Below are 24711 nucleotides of genomic sequence, written 5' to 3'. Positions count from 1 at the left end.
ACAAAAGAACAGTGCGTGTGGGTTTGTACTAGTCAAAGGCGACTTTGCCATCACTGAGGCTGATGTGTACGGGTTTTCTGAGTGCCAGGCATTGTTCTAAGCCCTTTATAAACATTTGTTCCTTTAATCCTACAGCAGCCCCGTTCGGGAGGGGCTTTTCTCTTCCCATTTAAGATGAGGAACAAGGGCAGATCTTAAAAGAGAAGTAGGGACAAAAGAAAACACGGAGTGTAATAGGAGAGAGTGTGCAGGGGACCCTCAGCATACCCATCGCTCTGCAACGTTATGAATAAAATGGCAGCAAGTCGTGTAGGGGGACTGGATGGGATCACGAATATTTTGGACAAGTTTAGACTTGAAGGAGGGATAGGTGAATTCACTAGGTAATTTCATATCGTTAGTACTGTTTTTGATGTCGCCTGGGTGCCATGAGCAAGTTACAGCCGGCAGGTGCATAATCCTATGGATGAACCACTCAGCTGCGGCGGAATATTTGGAAGTGCACGTATCTATTATTATGATCTTGTGGAAATCGTTATTTTAAAAGTTAATAGATAATTCTGTTTCACTTTTTAAACATATGGTACTTTTTAAATTTATTTTTTACTTTTGAGAGAGCGAGAGAGCACTCATTTGCACTCCGTGGCTAGAGAGAGGAAGAGAATCCCAAGCAGGCTCCATGCTCAGGGCAGAGCCCGAAGTGGGGCTCAATCTCATGAACGATGCTCAGGGCAGAGCCTGAAGCGGGGCTCAGTCTCATGAACCATGAGATCATGACCTGAGCCGAAATCAAGAGTCAGGCATTTAACGGACTGGGTCACCCAGGAGCCTCATAAATTCATGGGACTTTAAACCCCAGTTGTTGTTGTTTTTTCCCGTAGTTTTACAACATTAGAAAAAGCATGACTGAGAATCCAACATCTTATTTTATGGGAGTTTCTCAATTGTGAATCCACATCGAGTGAGCAGCTTAAAGTCCGTCAACTGAATTGAAAGTTTGGGTGCTTCTTTTACAGATATTCTGCCCAATCGTAATTGCATATGTTATATGCGAAGAACATCTTGTTTGGGGTAGGGTGGTGTTGTGTGTTTTTATCAGCTACCAGAAAAGCATTTTCGTAAAATCACTGAACATAGAACAGAACATGCACAGACACTTCAGTGGACCACTTCAGAGCGAATCAGGACATGTATCTGAATACCATTTCACTGATTTTTCTCCCTTTCAGAATGGTTATTAAAAGAAATCTCCTCAATCCTATCCAATTTTTGTTTATTTTTATTTTCTTGACAAGAAGTCAACACTAATTTTTAAAACCCCCACTTTTTCTGAGCTAAATCCTACAAATTGATGTCTAAAACAATCTTAAAATAAATTGAAGGTGATTCACTGCATTTGTAGACAGCTGCTTAATTTCCATTGTCTGTCTTATTTGTTTCAAGGCATTTCTAAGAATTACTTGCTGAGGGTTGATTTGAGGTCAAAACCAAAATGGGAACATAGTGATCGAAATGAAGTGGCATTGCGCACCTGGGTGGTTTCAGTCGGGTAAGCGTCCTGTTCTTGATTTCAGCTCAGATCGTGATCTCACAGTCATGAGACCGAGCCTCGTGTCAGGCTCTGTGCTGAGCATGGGGCCGGCTTGGGATTCTCTCTCTCCCTCTCTCTCTCCTCCCCTCCCCTGCTCACACTCTCTCTCTAAAATTTAAGGAAGGAAGGAAGGAAGGAAAAAGGAAGGAAGGAAGGAAGGAATGAAGGAAGGAAGAAGGAAGGAAGGAGGAAGGAAGGAAGGAGGAAGGAAGGAAGGAAGGAAGGAAGGAAGGAAGGAAAAAGGAAGGAAGGAAGGAATGAAGGAAGGAAGAAGGAAGGAAGGAAGGAGGAAGGAAGGAAGGAGGAAGGAAGGAGGAAGGAAGGAAGGAGGAAGGAAGGAAGGAAGGAAGGAAGGAGGAAAGGAAGGAAGGAAGGAAGGAAGGAAGAAGGAAGGAAGGAAAAGAAAGGAAAGAAAAGAAAGAAAGAAAGAAAGAAAGAAAGAAAGAAAGAAAGAGGAAAGAAAGAAGGAAAGAAAGAAAGAAAGGAAAGAAAGGAAAGAAAGGAAAGAAAGAAAGAAAGAAAGAAAGAAAGGAAGAAAGGAAGAAAGGAAGGAAGGAAGGAAGGAAGGAAGGAAGGAAGGAAGGAAGGAAGGAAGGGAGTAGCATCAGGGCTCCTGTGTGGCTCAGTCAGTTAAGCATCCAACTCTTAATGTGGACTCAGATCATGACCTCATGGTTCACAGGATCGAGCCCTGAGTCAGGCCGTGCACTGACAGCGAGAATACTGCTTGGGATGCTCTCTGTCTCCCTCTCTCTCCCTTCGCCTTGCTCGCGCTCACTCATGCTCCCTCCAAATAAATATGTAAACTTAAAAAAAAACCCGACTTCAGCTCAGGTCATGATCTCACGGTCCGTGAGTTCGAGCCCCATCTCGGGCTCTGTGCTGACAGCTCGGAGCCTGGAACCTGTTTCGGATTCTGTGTCTCCCTCTGTCTCTGCCCCTCCCCTGCTCACACTCTGTCTTTCTCTGTCCCTCAAGAATGAATAAAGGTTAAAAAAAGAAGTGAAATAGCACTCACCTCCTTTCCTCACAGAGGGCCAGCCCTCCCAGGGCTTCCCCTCAGGCAGGAAAGTCCAGCCTGGAGCGAGTGTTTGCAGAAGAACGAGAAGAGGCAGAAGTTGTGTGTAGAGCTGGACAGGAGGCGTGTTCATGCAAAGTCAGGTTGGGATCCAAGATGGGGGAGGCGTTGATCGAACCCGGGCTGTGGGGTTGCTCGTGGCGAGTTGGCAGCCTCTGTCCTCCAGCTGCGTCCAATGAAAACCACCACCGTATTCCCCTCCACCCCCCATCCCTCGAATCAGGACAGGGTCGTCCCTCGTTTTTTCTAATAGAACATGGGGATGTCAGGCTGCGTGACTTCTGGAGCACAGGCCTTGTGAGGCCCAGAAGGTCCCCTCTCGTTTTTGGGGACTGCTGCTCTGAGAACACCGTTAAGAAGCAAGCCCAGCCTGGGGCACCTGGGTGGCTCAGTCAGTTGAACATCTGACTTCGGCTCAGGTCGTGATCTCGCCGTTCGTGAGTTCGAGCCCCGCGTCGGGCTCTGGGCTGACCGCTCGGAGCCTGGAGCCTGCTTCGGATTCTGCGTCTCCCTCTCTCTCTGCCCCTCCCCCACTCATGTCCTGTCTCTTTCTCTACCAAAAATAAATAAATACATTTAAAAAAGAAGCCAGTCCAGCCTAACAGAGGATGAGTGGCCGAGTGGCCACGCGGAGGAGAGCCGAGGCCCAGGCACCTACCAGCTGGGAACACGCTGGGCCTTCCCGCCAGCAGCCCTGCCGTGGAGCACAGGCACGTGACTGGCCCACAGCAAAACCACAGAGGAACTGCCCAGCCAGTCCACGGGATCATGATGAGAAAAACATGCAGCATTATTCTAAAGTTTTGGGGCGATTCATTTGGCAGCAATAGATAACTGAAATATATTCCTGATCCAAACCGGGCGTGAGCTCAGGTCAGCACGGACCCAGAAGCCGGTGAGGGTAACATGCTCTTTTCCTTGGAAACTGCTGCATAGGATCCAGTATTTTATCAGAGGCCACATGTCAGTTCAGTGCTCTTAAAAGTCTGTTCACTGTCTCACAAATACTTTCCTTGGCATGACGAAGTTGAGAATTCCCTAACTTATATCTGCTGATGCTGTTATTCACGTTCGTCAATAAAGATTGTTGAACGTAACATAACCTCTCTTCTCATCAGCCGTGGTTTTCATTCCCACGCCGACCTCAGTTTTTGTTTCCTGGCTGGAAGCCTGCCCTCTTTGCACTTTGGCAGGACTGCCTTTCATGCGTTATTCACCCCTCCTCTCTCTCCATGCCCCCCCCCCCTCCTTCTGGGTGGTGCACCTTCTATCAAGTGCAGGAGTCAGGGATGGGATGAGCCTTGGCCCAAGTAATTTACATGAGCACCCGCCTTCTCCCTGCAGAATCATAACACGTCATGATTTCCATCAGCTCTGGAAAGATCAGATCGCAGCACGTCTTAAGGAAATATATATGAAAGAATATAACTGCCCTTCGTTCCCCACAACTGCACCAGTCATCTGTGCGTTCCCACCAGCCCCGTGCGCAGTGACACAATCAGAAGGTAGCTGTGTATCTGTATCTATAGGGGTGTAGACATCTGTAGGCATAGATCTATATACACGTGGATTGCACACATGTATAATATACATATGTATATTTATTATGTTATATATATTATATATACTCTCCCATCACTTCTTTTAGTGCAGAGAAGCACGGGTTTGTTTTTTTTTCAATATATGAAATTTATTGTCAAATTGGTTTCCATACAACACCCAGTGCTCATCCCAACATGTGCCCTCCTCGATGCCCTTCACCCACACTCCCCTCCCTCCCACCCCCCATCAACCCTCAGTTTGTTCTCAGTTTTTAACAGTCTCTTATGCTTTGGCTCTCTCCCACTCTAACGTCCTTTTTTTTTTTTTTTTTTTTTTTCTCCTTCCCCTCCCCCATGGGTTTCTGTTAAGTTTCTCAGGATTCACATAAGAGTGAAACCATATGGTATCTGTCTTTCTCTGTATGGCTTATTTCACTTAGCATCACACTCTCTAGTTCCATCCACGTTGCTACAAAAGGCCAGATTTCATTCTTTCTCATTGGCACGTAGTGTCTCATTGTGTATATAAACCACAATTTCTTTATCCATTCATCAGTTGATGGACATTTAGGCTCTTTCCATAATTTGGCTATTGTTGAGGGTGCTGCTATAAACATTGGGGTACAAGTGCCCCTAAAGCACGGGTTTTTAAAAATGACCAAAAAAGAAAATCACAATGTATTTGTCTTCTGCTGTCACGCTCAAGGATGTCTTTCTATTTCTTTCTGACACCTTCGGAAGAAACCTAGAAGGTGGCAATGACAGCAGAAATATACTCAGACACCTGTCAGGCTACCAGGACATCCGGAGCCCAAGGAGTTCGCCCGCTGCCCACTTTGCGAGTGACGGAGCTGAGGCCAGGCTGTTCTCCTCCCTGAAACCCCAGACCGTTTCACGTACAGCTCAGAGGAAATCGGCGTTAGAGTATAACGAGATGTTAGTCGTACATCCACGCCCTCCTTCCTGTATCTGACACGTGTTTATCGAGGGTCTACTGGGTGTCAGCTCTGTGTTCCGTATGAGGATATGATGCTGAAGAGAACATAGTTTGGGCACACCGACACCCACAGCCTCGGGCAGGAGGGTCAACAGGTGATCCAGCCGGGTTTGAGGCTGGATGTTGGCTGTCAGAACAGCACGCGACGCCTGACCCACTGGGGAGCGGTGAGCGCACACAGGGTGCTCTCGGGGAGGAAGCGATGGAGGAGGTGTGCAATTCGAGGCTTGACTGAAGGATTGGCAGAAATGGCCCTGGTGAAGGAAGGGGGTGTGGACGGGAGCCTTGTGATGGAGCAGGGATCCAGGTCACGGGGGACTGTGCTCTCCAGGGAGGAGGTGAGCGCAGCGTGGGACCGGGGCTGTATGAAATTCTGTCTGGGCTCTGGAGACACAGGAGGAAGAAATCATGGAGGTGGGGTTCACAGGGGTGTAGCATATCGTGGAACAAACCAGAGAGTCTGGACTTTGTCAGAAGAAACGCACAGAGCTGGGACTCACCTGATTTGGTTGCTTCCCGCTTTAGAAGGGTCCCTGCTACAGAAGAGAAAGTGCGATGGGGGGGACAGGAGGCAGGAAGCCCAGTTAGGAGGCGATCCACTTATCACGTGGGTGGCTGTGGTGGCTGAGAATGGGGTTGGGGTGGGGACAGCATTAGATCAAGGAAAAGGGGCAAGTTCTGTACATAGGGTGAAGGAAGGACGCTGCTTCAAGGGAACAGGGAAAGAGTATCCAAGGACAAGAGCAGGTTTCTGCATGGTCGGTCGCCTTGTAACTGGACTAAGGTTACCAGGGGAGGGATAGTCCCAGGAGTGGAGGGGATGGTTTGTGTTTTGGAAATAACTGCGTTTATGTTCCCTGCACAGACCACTTTTTTTTCTCCCAATTCCCATTCCCTCCTTGCCAAGTAAGAGGATCTTTCTAGCAGGGCACATGCCACCCTGAATAAAGATAAGCCCCAGCGTCCCTGAGAGGGGTGTCCAGCCTTACAACGGCCTCTGGCCAATGGCACGTGAGCAGAAGTCATGGTGTCCTTCTGAGGGACGCCCTAGAGAGCTGTGCTCTTCGTGCTGGAAGGATGGGGCCGAGCAATTGAAGTGATGGACCACAGAGTCTAGAACGGGAAGGAACGGAAGGAAATGAAGGCCAGGGGCAGTAGGGGAAAAGTAGTCAGGTTAGAGGTCCGCAGGGAAAGCCTCACAATTCGGAGCAATGGTTCTCAACCAGGGGAAAGTTCCAGCCTCCTCCCCACTCCCCACGAGGGAGCATTTGGCAGTGGCTGATGACAGGGAGGGGGGCTCTTCTGCTATTTCACGGAGTAGGAGTGACTAGAGTCTAGTCTCCGTCTGCAGGGTGAATGCTGTTAAGCATCCCATCGTGCACAGGACGTGCACAAACAGCCCCCACCGCCAAACGCTGTGCAGCCACAGTGCCAATAAGGTACAGGTATATAGCGAAACCGCAGGCCCTACCTGGAGGTGTTCGCATTCCTTCACCTGCACGCACGCACACATGCGCACGCCATCTGTGCCCTCTGTAAGCCGATCAGAGCTCGTCTGCCGGGCCAGGCTCAGCCCACAGGCGGCCAGTTTGCTTCCTCTGAACTTAAAACTTTGATAAGTTCTTAAGAACATATATGCTCAGAATCGATGAGTTAGGAAGCACACTAAGTCAAGGTGTCCTGCCACCTTACGTGTCTGATTTAAACCTGAGTTATCATCACAGGTAACTTGCAGTACGATCTATTACAAGGTGTTTTTCTTAAATTTTTTTGACATTTATTCATTTTTGAGAGACAGAGACAGACCATGAGCGGGGGAGGGGCAGAGGGAGAGAGGGGGAGAGAGAGAATCCCAAGCAGGCTCTGAGCTGTCAGCACACAGCTCAGCCCAATGCGGGGCTTGAACCCATGAACCATGAGATCATGAGCTGAGCCAAAGTCAGACCCTTCACCGACTGAGCTACTCAGGCGCCCCCAAGGTTTCTTAAATTATGGAATCCCCAAGCCATATTTTTGTCAGGTGTCTGTAAATAGGAGGTCTCGAACAAGAGTCGCTGTTTTTAGCTAACATATGATGCGATTCTCTCGAAAGACAGGACTATTAGTGGACCATAGTTGGGGGAGTCCCTGGGAGGAAATCTCCCACTCTGTTGCTGGAAATGCCGAATGCATTCTCTAAAGACAAAGATAATGCTTAAAAACTACTACTTTTATTATTAATAGTTTATTACTTATTATTATTTATTATTTATTATTATATTATTATTCATTATTAATAGTTATAATAAAAACTATTATTCCACAGCTCGGGTATGTGACAAGTTAGCCGTCCAGCAAGCCGCAGCCAGAAGAATACCTTTATTCGGGAGGCTGAGCCACGGTCATTTCATTTGAGTTACTTTCCATAGAATTCTAGGATGTGACAGCCCTTCACCTTTTTGCTGGCGAGGATTTTGCTGGACGATTTGCTGCTCGCATCTTTAAATTTTATCGGAGGAAGCTTAGGACGTCTCTTGATTAGCGGAATGAGAATGAACACAACTCTGTTGTCTCTCTTCCCTCATCTATTATTCTTTCCCTGAAAAGCTGATGTCGTGTGGGAATGATGGGCACATCTCTTGGTATGAAACGCATCAGTGCCCAAGGAGACAATCGTGTTTGAGGGTGGGCATGATATTTAAAGAGTGTTGTCTGCAGGGTTGTGTCCTTGGAGGCTTTCCTCTGGAGGCTGGCATCAGGGTATTTTTTAAGACAAACAGGCAGAAATGTGAGTGCCGACTTCCGTGCTGTAGAGTCCTTGGATCACCCCTCCGGCTCCTTAGGTTGCATCCACGGCAGAAAAAGTGAGTGCTCGTTTCGGGATTCAGTCATGTGTCCACCAGAGAAATGTCAAGCAGTTTCTTCCAGAATTCTCAGTTCCCTCCCTGCCCAAAGAAAACCTTTGATCTCAGCTGTAATGTGCTGTGTGCCCCAGCATTGCGCTGGGGACGCCTCTGGCGGGGGTCGGACTGGGTGGGTGGGAGGGAAGAGGCTGAGGGCTGTCGATGGTGTAGGAGACTGATGAGGCTTTGGGGTTTAAGACTCCACGTTCAGCCCAGTTAGGAGAAAGGTCCATTTCACCCCACTGAGGGAAAATGGAATCAGTCACAACTAAGACCCTGCCATGTGGATCAGTCCCCTCCCTGTCGCTAGCTGAGGCTGTTATTTATTCTTCTGCGTGCTTACGGATTGTCCCTTTTTCTCTGGGTGCAGTTTAGGAAACTGGCTAAGAACAGGTCAGACCATTGATGGCACCTCCATGGGTTTAAGTCCTGACCCCATCACCCATTTGCCGTTCAGTTTCCTCTTTGTAGAAATGGGGAATAATAATACCTCCCTTCTTAGGTTTTGGGGAGAATTAAGTGAGATAATGCCTACGGATCACTTAGAACTGGGACTGGCATGTGGAAGGTGGCCGATACACCTCTGTGGAGTGGGGAAGGAATCTTGAATTAAGAGCACAGCACGCGCATTCAAGTTGAGCAGTTCTGTGATGTCCTGGGAACACAAGGAGGAAGTTCCAATTCTCGGTGCCCCAAATGTGTATTTAGAGACCTGTTTTTTTTTAAAAAGAAATTTTTTTAATGTTTATTTATTTTTGAGAGAGAGACCCTGAGTGTGAGTTGGGAAGGGGAAGAAAGAGAGGGAGACACAGAATCCGGAGCGGGCTCCAGGCTCAGAGCTGTCAGCACAGAGCCCGACACGGGGCTCGAACTCACGAATGGTGAGATCATGACCTGAGCCGAGATCAAGAGTCAGACACTCTACTGACTGAGCCACCCAGACGCCCCTCTCTTGCCTGCTCTTAACTGTTTCGTAAATCCGGGCATCCAGGCTTATTAGGGAAGCATCCGGAGCCACCGAGGGATCAGACCAAGGGAACCTGAAGACTCACGTCTGTCAGGGAAGGAGCCTGCTGGGCACCCAGCAGACAGACTCCGATGGCCCTTCTTTCAGTACCTGTCCCAGATGATGCCACTGTGTAATGTCACACGGCCAGCCTCCTCCAGAATGGGAGCACTCGGTGGGCCGACGCCAGCCCATCGCGTTCGTATTCAGTAAGAATGAAAACCTTGACAGGAGAGGATAGACAACAGCGCTTTGTGCGGAGTATGGCACCTGCCCCCAAGGACAATGGGTCGATTCTTGTGACGTCAGCCTTCAGTTAGAAAAAGTCTTTCAGATGGGTCATCCCTGTTTTTTTCTCATGGAAACAGAAATGCGAATTAGAACTGAAACGTTGCACACGGGGTGGGGTGCCCGCACCCCGTAGAAGGCAGCCTGACGGTCACACCCCAGCGCCTCCGACCCTGGCCAGCAGTGCGGGCTTTGAAGTCCGGAGGACCTGCCAGTGTGCCCCTCACGGCCACCTGGCCTCGCTGAGTCTGCTGGGGGAAGAGTCAGTGCTTCACAGATGCCCGGGACATTGCCGGCCCCCAGTGCAGACGGAGACACAAACATGGTGAGTCCCAAGCTGGCTCTTGGAGTTCCGCTTAGAAGGAGCACACGTCCTGCTGTTCACGTTTGACCAGTCACACCGAGTCACATGGCCACGCCTGCAGTGAGTAGGGCAAGGGGAGAAAGTGCCGACGTATTCCGGAACAATTTCCTGTACTGCCGGTGTTGTGTGCCTACGACTGAGTTGTGTATCTAGTCATCTGTGGTGGTTTCCTTGAGGGACTGCATCTGAACCTCAAATTATTCTGTTTCCCTCCTTGTAATCTTTCCTCACATTGACTCCAGTACGACTTCTTTTTATCTCTTGTTGTCGCCTCCTCTTGTCGTTGGGATTATCAGCATCTCCGCCTCCCTTCTTCTCAGAAGAAATCTTTTGGCCACCTGTACGTCACAGGGCTTTTTCCCCCACAAAATCCGGGAGATTTGTCGGTCTTCACACATTTTCTCTACAGTGTTTTTCTACAACTAGCTTCACCTGTTTCAGGCCGGAGGGTGTTCCTTGCCTGTGGGCAGATAATCTTGGAAAGGCAGATGAGACCAGAATTAACACCACTCTGGAGCATTTTACTTTTTTACTTTGTGTCGTGTGATTGCGGAGGTCTGTTTGCATTTTGAGATCTCCTTTGGGTGATTCAACACTGCTGGTGTTGAGTTGTGTTGTGCTCAGACCTCGTGGGTGCAGGGGCCTGACAGGTGCACAGGACCCCTCCTGCCATCTTGCTCTGGGTGCTGTGTGCTGTGGCCTGTCCTGCAGGCTGGTCGGGGGAAAAGAGCAGTGCCTCTTATTTTAGGACCTCCATATTCTCCCCTCCAAGGATTGAAGATTTCCACCTTATCAGTGATTTTTTTTCCCCAGCAGAGGCTCTATTTTTGAGAATTGAATTGATAGTTGACGGTAAACAGTTCAAGGTTAAGAGTATCAATTTGCCATCAGCCATGACAGTAAGTATAGTCTATACTTGGACTTGATTGGCTTTGTTCTCTAACTTCTTTGAACTAGAGAGTCGTCACCAGATAGTGAAAATTTATTCTTCTACCGTCTGTGAATAATGATGTGCACTCTAAAAGCCTCTTGGTCTCCTCACTGAGCTTGCAAATCGAGTTGGTGGAAAGAGTGATCGGTGGCCGTGAAGCCAGAAGACACAAGTTCCATTTGGTCTGGACTCCCTAGTGAACACCCCCTCACTCTACCCCTGTGAACCACACCTATATCTAGTTTGCCCCCCCTTTTTTTGGTCAAAAATGTTTAAATTTAAATGAAATTGAATGTGACCAGGGTTTGTAAAATGAGGCAACAGTGTAAGTATGTCATGAAAGGACTTACCGTTTTGTGAAAGGAAATGGCGATTTGTTGAATACCTGTTGATTTTAACTCGCACAAAGCAGTCCCGTTTTCCTAGACTGTGAGATAAAGAGGCTAGCTTTCCCTGTGCCCACAAACACTGGCCATTACATGCCACACCAGGATTTCCGTCTCTTCATTCTCCTCCTCCTCCGCATTGAAGTCTCTCTTCAAGAGCCAGCACACGCTCCGTCTCCTGTCCCCTTTGTCAAGATTCCAAGTGGTCACTCCTTTCTCATAGTCCCGCTGACAGTTTGTGTCACCATGTTGGACTTGAGCACTTGGGTTCTTTCTTCCATGTGTTACCAATTGTTCAACTCCAAAACGCTGAGACGTAAATTCTAGAAAGGGTCTCCTGTGGTTCCATCAAGTGCTGGGAATCCACATGGACACAGAGACCGTCAGCTCACCTAGCTCAATAGATAAATGTTTTAGACCGCCACACTAGGACTCAAAGCCTGGAGTGCTTTGGTTGAGGTGTTCTAGATAATGGCAGAAAAAGGTCAGGAACCGTCTTATTCCATTTTGGTGTTGTTTCTACTACAGAGCGCTGCTACTCTCTAAGTATGTTTGTAACTGAATTTTTTTTTAAGACAAAGAAAGACGAAGCGAGGCCATTAAAACAAGAAGAGTATTCAGTGTATCCTGAATAATTGACGTGACGCAGGATTTTTAAGGAAGGGCCTAAAAGAAACAAATTTAATAACAGGAAACAGCAACAGTCGTAGTTGTTACTAGACCTTAATTTGGGGGATGTGCCGTTGTTGTTCAAGGTTTGTGTGAGGGGAAGATGCTTATTTTCTGAGACCAGCAGACATGAAGCAGGCTGCAAGGGAAGATATGAACTGGAAAAGGTGTTGACATATCTTTATGTCCCTGGCAGGTGTTTTCCAAGTGCCGTGTTTTTAGCATTTGTTCCTGAATGGACACGTTGTCCTTTCATGCTGCAGGACAGTGTTGAACGACATCATCTGTCTCCTAAGCACCACAGGGAACCCAGTGGCTGCTTAGGAATCTGGAATTTCCATTCTGATAGCTACTTTTTGTTGGGAGGAGAAACGTCGGTAACAATATCCCTTCTGTTCATTGCATTGGTTTGGCATCCTGATATGACTGAATTGAGCTTAAAATAAGCACAAAATAGAAGTAAGAATTTTGAAAGATAAGCGTGTTTTTTTTTTAAGTTTACAAAAGGAGAATGTCACTGTCTTTCTCCCCTTTGAAAAATTCAGCAGATTTAAATTTTTATTACATGCATGGCTTATTGAAGGCACAAGGCATCACATGCATTATAATATCTTAGCTCAAAATTTAAGTACACGTCTTCTTTGCTTAAATTGGATTTTCCTATCAACCCAAATAATCTCCAGATGAGCATAAAAATAGAAAGGTATAATATCTCCTTTGTTTCATTATATTAGAAACACTTTGGAGCCCAGAGTGTCCTAAACTTTCATCAAGAATGCATTGAAATTTACTAACTCTGTATCTCTTCCATGAGGCATTTCAAAGGACAAATTATAGGGAAAACAATTAATGAATAATAATCGGAGGTTTAATAAAAAGGATGTGTTGAAATGGACCCCTCATACCAACGCCAAGTTATTTATCAATAACCTTTGAATATGCCAGAATCAGTCACATTTTCTGTCCTTAAGATGGTCTTTACTAGGAAGAGAGAGCAGTAATGCTATGCATCAGTCAGTCTAATGACAAGTTAAGTTTCCAAATGTCCCCTCAAAGAGTTTCTCCAGTGTGCCTGGATAATTTGGGAGGGCATGTGGCTACATGAGCAAAATGCTGAAGTATTAATGAAAATATTAATCTTGTCACATAATGAATTTAGTTGAAATTTATCATGTGTGTCATAATATTGGGCTTTTTTTTTCTTCAAAGTATAGCATTTTATAAGGGAAAAAAAAGATAAATTTAAAAGTATCTAGGGGCGCCTGGGTGGCTCAGTTGGTTGAGCGCCCGACTTCGTCTCAGGTCATGATCTCCTGGTTCGTGGGTTCCCGCCCCACATCGGGCTCTGTGCTGACAGCTTGGAGCCCGGAGCCTGCTTCGGATGCTGTGTCTCCCTCTCTCTCTGCCCCTCCCGTCTCACACTCTGTCTCTCTCTCAGAAATAAATAAACAAAAAATTTTTTTAAATAAAAAATAAAATGAAGGTATCTAGATTCACACATTTCAGTACAGGCTTTTAGTTGAGGCTCACACTCGTGCCCAATGCTGTGACCACCAAGAGGACATGGGCAGACAGCAAAGCATGGACCCCATTCATGAGCTCTGATCAGAGGTTGTGCGATCCACTGGTGGTACCAGAATTGCATGGTAGTGGGGAAGCCTTGGGTTCTTTTATCTGTCTGGTTGGCTGTTACTAAAATCTTAATTCCAGTCTAAATTCACATGGATTGTTGAACACTTATAAAAAGAAGAAGAAAATTTTGGCTTATACTATATGTATGTATACACACACACACACACACACACACACACACACATCCGTATCTTGTATTTTTGCAACTACCTATAAAAAGCCAGTCATCCGTCTACATTTGAGTCTAAAATAAAAATCATAATTTACATTTGGTCATTAAATGAAGCTATGGGCATGAAAGAGAATTACTATATTGGATTCTTCTTTTTTATTCATGGACTCTGTCCTTGAGGAAAGGCTTACCTCTGTGAGCTTTGGGGTTTAGTCTGTTCTTATTACAGAGTATATGAGAGAAGATGCTTGGAAGGTCTCAGTGAGGTTTACCCCCACGCAGACCCTAAGACAAGGACCTGGTTATAATCATTCATTTGGGAAGTGGTTGTAGGTAGCAGAGTGAGGGAGTGGACCAGGGAGGGAGGTCAGCTATTGGAAGGGGCCGTTGGTGGCATCTGGGGCTCAACCCTGCTGGAGACCCTCAGAGGGAGGTGTGGATCATGCTCAGATCTTACCACCCACTGGGGGGTGTGGGTGCGGAAGCTGGAGTGCTTATCCACCAGTTACTTCCTCATTGGTTGAGACACAGAAATGTAAGGAACAGTAGGCTGCACATGGCCTCCAGGGAAGACAGAGTAGAACATGGGCAGGACAGCATTGGCTAAGAAGTGTGGTTAGAAACAAGTATCAACAGTGAGAAGGTCTACTGATTGTTTTAAATTCTACGGAAGACCGCACAGAATCCACATGTACACACAGGCCATCATCGTAAGATAGTAGAGCAGAACTCAATTAATTGAGCATTATGACCTGGTAACTTTTTTAAAAAAATTTTTTAACATTTATTTCTTTTTGAGACAGACAGAGACAGAGTGCGAGCAGGGGAGAGGCAGAGAGATAGGGAGACTCAGAACCCGAAGCAGGCTCCAGGCTCCGAGCTGTCAGCCCAGAGCCCGACGCAGGGCTCGAACTCACGAACCGTGAGATCATGACCTGAACCGAAATCAGCCGCCCAACCGATGGAGCCACCCAGGTGCCCCTGAGGTGGTAACTTTTGTTTTTTCGTAGCCTTCAAGTCCCCCATCACCCATCACAAAGAATACACACTTGGTTCTAATGTAATTAAGCGAATCTCCAGACATGTCTGTGAACACACAGATTCCACTGGGATTTCATAAAAGATAGCCTAGGTCCAGATTTATAATCTGTTAAAATTGTTTTTGAGTTTATTTACTTATTTTGAGAGAGAGAGCACAGCAGAGGAGAGGCAGAGAGAAGGAGAGACAGAATCCCAAGCAGGCTCCGTGCTGTCAGCGCAGAGCCCAACGTGGGGCTTAAACTCACGAACCTTGACGTCATGACCTGAGCTGAGATCAAGAGTTGGACGCTTAACCGACTGAGCCACCTAGGTGCCCCGATTTATCATCTGTTATATTGTACAAGCTAACATTCCTTCCTACTGTTTTAGAAGTTGACAAATGTACAGTCTGTGTCTGCTTGCTGTGATCATGACAGAGATTTGATGGCATCTTGGAACAACATGCCTCCCTTTGCTTCCACCCGGGGCTGCTCTGTTCATGTCTGTAGAGTATGAACAGCCAGGCCTCTTGATTATTTCTGATGGCCATTTCACATGTCCCTCACTGGCCTTCCCCTATTTGTTGAAATAGATTTTTAACATAGTGACTCCTTTGTGAGTATCTATTTTCATGTCATTAGTAGTTGCTTGGGCTTCTGGGCTCCAAATGGCTCCTTTTTCTCTGGGGCTACCTGTTTCTTTACTCAACCAAAATATTACTTGCTTTTTTTATTCCTTTATTGAATTCAACATTTTGCAACCCTCTGGTGTTGTTTATCCTGGCCCCTGGCTGCCCGCTGAGATGTCTCACGCAGTCAGACATGGTTTCTGCTCTTGCAACATTTTGCTTAGGTCCAGAATTTCTTCACTTTAAACTAACATGATGCTGCTGTATTGTTAGATCCTTAGCGAAAGTTGGGGAGTAACAGAAGGGACTTTGAGCTTAGGCTAGGAATCATATCAGAATGTAGTTTCAAGTGGTTATCAGTGCTCAGCCATTTCCCAACATGGGGGCACTTGGAATGTGCTCTTTTTCCTTGGGTGCAGCCTGTTCATATGAAACTGGGGTCCCTCCTCACCCTACATGACCTGTCCACTCCTTCCCTCCATTCCCTGGGCCCATAACCACAGTGTGATAGTCTACCAGACGAGAGAACCCAAAGCAATCACTACCTTCTTTTGCAGAATAGTTAAGGTTTCCTTTGTGTGAGCATCACTGATCTCGACTTTGCCTGGGCCTGGGAAAAATTTCTGTGATCAAGAAAGTCTTTAATATGAGCACTGCCTACCTAGGTCCCCAGGTCCCCAGGTCCCCACCACGGTCATCACTGACAGTGAACAGAAGCTTCAAAATTAGATTTTTCTTTGATGTATCCCAGATAAAATGCATGGCAGGTCATTCATTCATTCAACAAATAACTACAGAGCAAATACTCCTTTCCAGGAATTCTTCTAGGAATTGAGCAATAAAGCAACATACAAGGTCTCCCTTCACTTACCTTTATGTCACCAGTCTCTGTGAGTGGGAGGAACCACACTCAAGCATGTATCTCCAGTGTCCACAGCAAACACTAGTACTTCCTCTCTCAAAAAAAAAAATTTTGTTTTCTCTAAAATGTATGTGGACTTCTCCATCCTTTCCCCAAAGACTGAAGTATCTATGAAGTCTATCATTTTGGTATTAAGTTATACCAGCTTTCTTTTCATTAAGGTTTTCATGATTTATCTTTTTTTGTATATTTTCTTATTTTCCGAATTTCTGCATTCTTATATTTAAGGTGTACTACTGGAATAGTTAGAATTACATTTTGTCTTTTTTTTTTTTTTAATCCAGTCTGGACAGTATTAGTCAAGTAATTGGAATATTTAGTTCATTTATATTTCTTTTTATAAGAGAACAAATCTACACCTTTCTTTATTTACTTTTCAGTTAGTTTAAATCCTTGGAGGGTACAGCATCACACGGATTCTGTGGCCAATGGCTTTAGCAGGAAGGTTGCTTCGGAATTTGGCACGAACCGTGCCAGTGTTTCCATGAGCATGAATTACTTTTCCCCAGGTTTCTCTGCTTTTGTTCAGTTTGCCACCAGGAGTCACTGTGTTGTTCTTTGCTTTGTACACATCAGCACATCTCTTGCCTAGACTGAATTTCATTTCGAGCACAAACACCTTCAATTTTAAGAAGATCTGGGTTCCCCTTCTGGTTCTGGAGACCCCACTTACAGGCAGCAAAAATGGCTTTGGATCAGAGCCTTCCAGACATGTTTGTCACTTCAGGAGTCCTGTTCCCAGCAGATTCCAAGATGGCGGAAAAAGCTAGTTCGTTTACATTTAATGTAATTTCTGATATAACAGACCATTTTATGACTTATTTTCTGCTTGTTTCACCTGTTTTAAGTTTTCTTTGACTCTTCATTATGACTTATTTTGAATAAATAAGAATTCCTTTCTCATTTTTACTGTTAGCCTATTAGTCATACATTCTTTCACTCTTTGTGGCTAATGTGGAACTCGCATCCATTCTTCACTTACTGTCGTCTAGTATAAACTGCTACCTGTGCCACTTCCCATACAATCCTAGGACCTCAGAACATGTTAACTCCACTACTGCCATTTCGCTTTTAGTGTTAATGCCATTGTGGATTTCATACCTGTTACATTTTAGATGACCCAAGACATTATCCTCATTATTTTGCACAATTAATATTAATTTATATTTTCGCAGATGTATATATGGACATTTAGCTTATTAAAAACTTTTGATTTCTCCATTTTATGAACTTAAATGGAATCATCAAGAAGAATTTAACAAAAGTAAGAACGTAATTATTAAATAAAAGGTGTCTTCTTAATCTCTTAAGTACCAATAAAATTCTCTTTGGCGTGTCAGGGCCAGCACATAGGTTATGACAGCCGTTAGCACTTTGCCCTCTACCTAACTGCCTCTTTTTGCAAGGAGATTGGTAATACTAATCAGATAGGGGTGGTGTTTTGACTCATTTTTTTTCACATGAATAGCGGGTCCTCCTGGACTATTCGTTTCCCTTCTGTTTCCCAGATCTCAGGCATGCGGCTTCCTTCGAACACCAGCCTGTTCCTCTGGCCTCATCTGATGGCAAGGGTACTGTGGGTGGGCTCCCTGCTGGAGTATGAACAACATGATATCACGGATGTTGACTCTATCTTCTTTGCGTCTACCATTAGTGCTTATCATGGGGTCTGGCATTTAATAGGCAATGATGGATGTTTTCTGAATGGGTGAATAAGTTGATGAATGACTGAACAAATGAGCAGCACTCAGTTATGCCAGTGTCTGGTGAAGCACTCTACCAGGCACTGAGATCCCTACCATAGGTGCCCACTCGGCCTCCTTCTGGCTTTGCAGCTGTTTTTCACTGGAGCAGGCTGGGGGCGGGCTATCGTGGGGGTCTTCTCGTGTGCATCAGGATGTACTCCTGGCCTTTCCTCTGCTCCTTTGGTGGATGTTCCCAGCAGCCACCAAAATGATCTGCCCTGGGGAATGGCCCAGAGAGGGACACCAGCCCTGTAAACCTGGGAGCAAAGCCCAGCTTCCCCTGCCCTCCCCCACTATTTTTTCACCACTTTGTCCAAAGGAAAAAAAAAAATTAAGAAAGAAACAAGAGACAGAAACTGTGCAAGATAGAGAAAAGATTTCATTCAACAAATGTTTTTTAAACCAACACCAAATATCGGTTGCCAAATGCACAATATGTAAAGTGTGTGGCATTTTCTCCTATAAATTAATGTTTAAAATTATTAAGGATGAGTATAAACTTTCAAAGAATGCTCTTCTATGATACTTTCTTCCAAAAATATTGCATATTTTCCTTGAAGAGAGCGGGGAAAAAAATGCCACTCTAATAAGTACATTTTCAAATAAGTGTAATATTATATGCTATTGTTTACTGTACTTAAAGACCAAAAACACAAGAAAGGCTCCTACTTGATCATCTCTGTGTGCTCCCCCTGTAGTCTTTTGTACATGACATTTTACAGATGCTATTTCTGAATCCACCTTTATGATAGTTTAGAATCGCTAAAGGGGATTGGATGGTCATCACAGAGGAAATGAGATATTTGAAAATATTTGACTGTCTCATTTAGGAAATGTGGACTATTTGTTGACTTTCTGAAATGCAATAAAGCCTGTACTTGATCTCTCAAATGAACAGGCAGGCGAAAATGAGTGTTTTCTATCTCAGACTGACTGTTGGTTTCTGGCATTTTTATATCATTTCTGCTTTACTGCTTTAAAATCAAAGTAGATAAATAATACCCTTGGGGGAAATAACTTTGCCTTCCTTTATTCCCCACTCTGAAGAACACACACTCAGAACTCAATAAATAACATAACACGCTCTGACCTTAGAAATTCTGATTTTTTTCCAACATGTATTTCTGCACCCCATATGGTAACTTGTTGGACGGAGTCCTCGGATTGGCCCCACTGCGGATCGGCGGTGGTCTCCAACATTGCTGGGATGTTGCCTTACTGGCGTGAAATCTCTCGGTCTTTGTCCCACGCCCCGTTTCAGGAGCGTCTCCTGCTGTCTCTGTTGCCGGCTCACATAGCCATGGAGATGAAAGCTGAGATCATTCAGAGGCTGCAGGGCCCCAAGGCCGGCCAAGTGGAAAACACAAACAACTTTCACAACCTGTATGTGAAGCGCCACACCAACGTGAGGTACGTATGTCCCTCTGTCCCCGCCCCTCAGCGAGTCTGGGGAGCCGTTCGCCACACGGGGGACATGTTCACCTGGGAGCTCGTGCCTTCCCAAGTCCTACCTCTGCTGGAACTGTTAACGCGATTCCACCCGCCCTTCTGCTGCCTCTTGGGTTCTTCACATGAAGAGAAGAAAATAGAATCTTCTTCACGGTATTAGATTGTGTTGTCCACCACGGCCCTGCTTTCTATGGCTGACCTCCCTTCCCAAGAGAGAGAGGTGGTTTCCGGAGTGCTGATTCTAGGAAGCTCATGGTCAGATCTCACGGCATCCCCGGAGCCCAGCACGCTCAGCATTGTAGTAAGATTGAAGGTAGGGTCAGCGGGCTCTTGGTATAAGAACCGATTCCTCAAGACGAGCTTGGCAGGGTCAGGGCCTCAGTGAAGCTAGCATTTCCTGTCCATCAGGAATGATGGGCTTCTGGGCTGTGGCCAACCAGTGACCAGTATCACAGGGGACTGATAGGCACCTTAATTCGTTGACGGTGAAAGTTCCTGCTTTCCAAGTCTCCCATAGTCCGTCCCGTCTCTTCCCGGGGAGCCATTCCTGAAATCACAGTACTTGGAAAACCAGCATGTTACCAGCATAGGATTGAGGTCCAGAAGGAGAACCGTGAGAGGCCTCCTTCTCCCCTAGCTCCAGAGAGGAGCAGTGCAGGCTCTCACTTCAGCATGGGGAGGGGGTTTCCTCCCATGCTTCCCATCTCCCAACTGCAGGACACAACCCTTCCAGACATGGGTGCCCGGTCCCTCACTCCTCTCTGACTCCCCTCGTCCCCGTTCCTCATACAAAAAGCCTTTGGGCTTTGTCCTTACATCCATCCAACTATATTGCAGTGATGCTTTTTATTCTCAACAGGTTATCTCCATAAGTACCTTGTGCATCTGTTCTCATTCATTCATTCCACCTTCACGTTATCACCCACCCTGTTCAATAGTTCAAGAACAACAACCACAAACACATCTACAATTTGCTGGGCATTGACGAATTGCCTTTTGCTCTCAAGCGCAGACCCTTTCTGGTGCATCATGCTGGCTTCCAGTCTAGTTGCCTCAAGTCAGTGATTTTTGAAGTTCATTATTAAGAAACATACTTAACTGCAATTGAAACACACAGCTAAGACAAATCTCAGTTTGACCTCAGAATTTAGGATAGGTGCGTAGAGCTAGTGTTGAACGTGGCCCAAGCATGCACAGAGCTAAATGTATGATGAGAAATGCATCTTGGGACGGGAATCACAGAAAAAAGTTACATATCAGTAGGAACTAAGGAAGCATTGGATAAATGAAGAATCAGAGGTAAAAAAAAAAATTTTTTTTAAGTCCTTAGCATTTTGAGAGATTAAAAAAAATAGATGTATTTCAAGAACATTCACACATGTTAAGGAGTAAGATTATTTAAAACACTGGCCTGCCTTCAGGTTTTTAAGTGTTTCACCTAAAGAATTAAAGAAAAAAACATTCTCCCACTATCTAACAAGGCGTATTAACACTAGAAATTGCCCTTTCCAGACTTAGCTGTCCAAAAATCAGCGATATCTCTCCTATCTCAGGAAATGCTTGTAAGTCACACGTGGAGTATTTAAAACATGTGAAGATAAATGCAGCTGTGTCTAAACAGGGTCCCAGAACATCTTTAAGTACCTGTGATACAATCCAGGAACAGAGAGACCTGTAAAAATGCGTGGCCATGCCACCAACCTCAGGCCGTTGATGAAGGCTCCCATGCTGTCTTAGTTAGCACTTTCTACCTAACAGAGTATCCCCCAGACCTCGTGGTGTAAAACATCAGTAGACACCATCTCACAGTTTCTGTTTGTCAGACTTTGAGAGCAACTTGGCCTGGTGGTTCTGCCTTACACTCTTTTGTGAGGATTCAGGCCTGCCGTTGGGCAGGCTGCTGGTGGGGGTGGGGAGGGATCTGCCTCCGAGGTGGCCCCTCAGATAATTTGCAGTTTATCCCAACTGTTGGCTGGAGGCCTCAGTTCCTCATCCCTGGGCCTGTTCGTAGGTTGCTTGAGCGCTCTTACAACACGAAAGCTCACTTCCCCAGAGCAAGGGATCCAAGAGAGAGTCAGGGGGAAACTGCAATTCTTTTACGTTCTAGCCTTTGGAAGCCATTTCTCGAATTTCTGCAGCATCCTTTTGATGACGCAGGTCACCCCTATGCGAGTCCCTGTGTGGGGGAGGGACAGTACAAGAATGTAAGTACCAGGAAGTGAGGCTCGCTGGCGCCATCTTGGAAGCTGACTACCACACTGTGGAGGCAAAGGGTCGGCGAAGCAGCTTGAGGAGGTGCCTTCAGAGGTTGTCTGGGACACGTTTGCAGTGTCGGATTCCATTTAAATTTATAAAGGATAGTCGGGACGCTTAAGTAACTTAAATAAACAAAACTTAAAAAAAAAGTAAAAGCATACATAAATGGCACGGAGTACAAATTATTTTCATAAGACATATGAAAACGTATGGCTTTTTCATCCTGGACGGGCCAGACATAAGCAAAGAGGCAGACATGGTATGTGGATATTACAGAGAGTCCAGGTGATACCGGAGGGTTTTTTAATTTTTTTCAATGAGAATTGTTCGTTTTGTACACAGTAAAGATCAGTTAACTTTTAGTTCTGCTTCAGCCATTCGTTCAACAAAATGTTTCTTCTCTGTTAATACATACTAGCTCTTTACTCCCTAGTGATGATGATAATAATGTTAATAATAATGAGGAGGAGATGAATTTATAGATATGAGGGTCGCAGCTACCCGTTGCTTCCCAAATCCTGAATCTCAAACTGCCAGCAGGAATTTTAGACTTCTTTCTCAGGCCCTTATACAAGCAAACAGAAGCATACTCCATTGATAATCTGAATCAGGCCAGTGTCATGAACTCTCAGGACAAACACCTCATGAACCAGGGAGGGAGGGTGGGACTGGCCATGAAGGAATAAAGGTGATCAGTCCGAATGGACTAGAATGGACAAAGTGTGCCATGTGACTTTTTCTTCTCCCATTTTAATTACAAAAACTCAGCATCAAAGAAAACATTTTTAATGGGAAAGTTTGGCAAAATGTGTATGAATTTCCTATCTGGGGAGATGCCGTTTTTCTTGTAAAATATAAATGTAGATGTTAAATAAAGCTATATACTGTTTTAATGGACAAAAGTATCATTACTTCTTAACAAGTATAAACCTGCACACGCTGCCCCCCTTCCTCCCACAGTATCCTGTACGCAGACATCGTTGGCTTCACCCGGTTGGCCAGTGACTGCTCCCCAGGAGAGCTGGTCCACATGCTGAATGAGCTCTTTGGAAAGTTCGATCAAATTGCAAAGGTGAGTGTTAGTGAGTCCCTTCCACTTGGAGGATTTATAAAATCTTGGCTCACTTTTTCTCTGGTCCCTTATCAACCTTTGGCTTTTGCGTAAAGCACTATTTAGGAACGGTGTTTATACATTCATTGGGTATACTTGCCATTGGGCCCCGATGAGCCCTTTCTTGGGGATGAGAAACGTTGTAGCACAGAATTAGCAGGTTTGCATCTATATTTAAAACTTCTGCTTAGACAGAACTCAACACACATATAGTAAATACGTTCAAGATGGTAAGATTTAAGATGCACATCCCTCTGCACGGTGCTGTTCTAGGCTTCTCTTTTTAGGCATTTCGATGTCAGGAGTTGGAAACGTGATTGCCCCTCATCCAGTTGTAACCCGTCCAGTTGTAATTCATGTAGCCAGCACTCTGGAAGAACCCCTAGAAAAAATAGGATGCCTATTTTCCACCTAAGCCCTTTATTTACTGTTGTTCCACTCATATCCATTAACCCTTGTGCCCCTTGAACAGAAATGTAAGTTCACTATTTGCCATTCATTTGCTCGTGGATGGGAAATTTCACCGAGAGGAAATGGCGACAGGTAATCTGAAATCCACACTACAACTCGCGTATCTGCTGGAACCATTAGGGTTCCTTGTGGGAAGAGCGATAAACACTTTTTTCTTCCTTGCTAGCCCTTTACTTCCATCTCATAACACATTACTGGTCAGCCTCATTCTCTCTTGGAATTGTTACCAGCAAGAAAGACTTCATTATGCTTATTGAAATGAATTATTTATAGAGGGAAGACAGAATTGGTCCCAAATTTAGTTCGCTGCAAGATTCACCTCACTTTTAAACCATACAGAACATTCCACCCAAACCTCTTTGGAATAAATGTGGCGTGTTGATGTTCACAGAGTCACTCCTGGGTCAGGCTCCCCGGGAGATGCCTTATGCTGCCTGCCTGGCCATGGTGGGTCTCCCTGGGGATTTTAAAAAATCAGAGTGTAGCACTGCCTTCTTCCTTTACCAAACCAAAGGAAAAAGTTGAGTTTTTTTGGATACTTATTTTTTTTTATAAACTTTTTTATGTTTACTCATTTTTCAGAGAGAGACACAGCACAAGCAGGGGAGGAGCAGAGAGAGAGGGAGGCACAGAATCCCAAGCAGGCTCCAGGCCCCGAGCTGTCCGCACAGAGCCCGACACGGGGCTCGAACTCATGAACCGCGAGATCATGACCTGAGCCGAAGTCGGTCGCTCAACCAGCCAAGCCACGCAGGCGCCCCTGGATGCTCATTTTTTAGAAGATTATTTAAAACATAAATAATGTCTTGGGCGCCTGGGTGGCGCAGTCGGTTAAGCGTCCGACTTCAGCCAGGTCACGATCTCGCGGTCCGTGAGTTCGAGCCCCGCGTCGGGCTCTGGGCTGATGGCTCAGAGCCTGGAGCCTGTTTCCGATTCTGTGTCTCCCTCTCTCTCTGCCCCTCCCCCGTTCATGCTCTGTCTCTCTCTGTCCCAAAAATAAATAAACGTTGAAAAAAAAATTTAAAACATAAATAATGTCTTAAAAGTTTGAATGAATAAAAGATCATTTTTGTCACATTAGGAAGAAACATGCCAGTCTGGGTGGGTGATAACATTACTCCAGTGTTAACATGGCGTTCTTCCTCTGTGCAAGTCTCAGTGTCAGTATCTCCCCTTTTTATAAGAACGCCAATCATAGTGGATTAGCCGCCCACCCAACTCCTGTATGACCTCCTCTTAATTAATTATATCTGTAATGAGGTCAAGTTCAGAGGTACCAGGTGTTAGAACTTCAACATACGAATTTAGGGAAGACAAAACTCATTGCTCATAACAGAAGTACTTACTGTGACTTCCTGTTCCTCTCTGATGATTTTTACAAAGGAATGTCCAGGCAATACCAGGGTACAGCCTAGGATGGCTTGGTCCATCCACTGTTGGTCACAGAAAGAGCATGTTTTGGGTACCAGTTCATGCCTCGTGGTTAAATAACTTGGAGGTGGCCGGCATCGTAAGCAAACGGCTCAATCAACTGAGTGAATTCTACATAAAGCATATAACTGAACTAAGGAA

At 45.5% G+C, this 24711-nt stretch overlaps 1 protein-coding gene across 1 annotated transcript in view; it reads left to right on the top strand.

Moving 5' to 3' along the window:
* The window catches only part of ADCY2 (adenylate cyclase 2), a 422494-nt gene that overhangs the window by 259370 nt on the left and 138413 nt on the right, over positions 1-24711 (top strand). The window contains exons 5-6 of the mRNA XM_047074450.1: positions 19114-19262; positions 22518-22629. Coding sequence (XP_046930406.1) covers positions 19114-19262; positions 22518-22629 — 261 coding nt within the window. The remainder of the gene's footprint in view (positions 1-19113; positions 19263-22517; positions 22630-24711) is intronic.

The sequence above is a fragment of the Lynx rufus genome, unplaced genomic scaffold, assembly GCF_022079265.1.
Source record: "Lynx rufus isolate CCGP_SWC_20201006 ecotype Redwood Valley unplaced genomic scaffold, mLynRuf1.p SCAF_1, whole genome shotgun sequence".
Classification (NCBI taxonomy): domain Eukaryota; kingdom Metazoa; phylum Chordata; class Mammalia; order Carnivora; family Felidae; genus Lynx; species Lynx rufus.
Note: the sequence above shows the minus strand (reverse complement) of the source record. Positions and strands in the feature narration are given on the sequence as shown.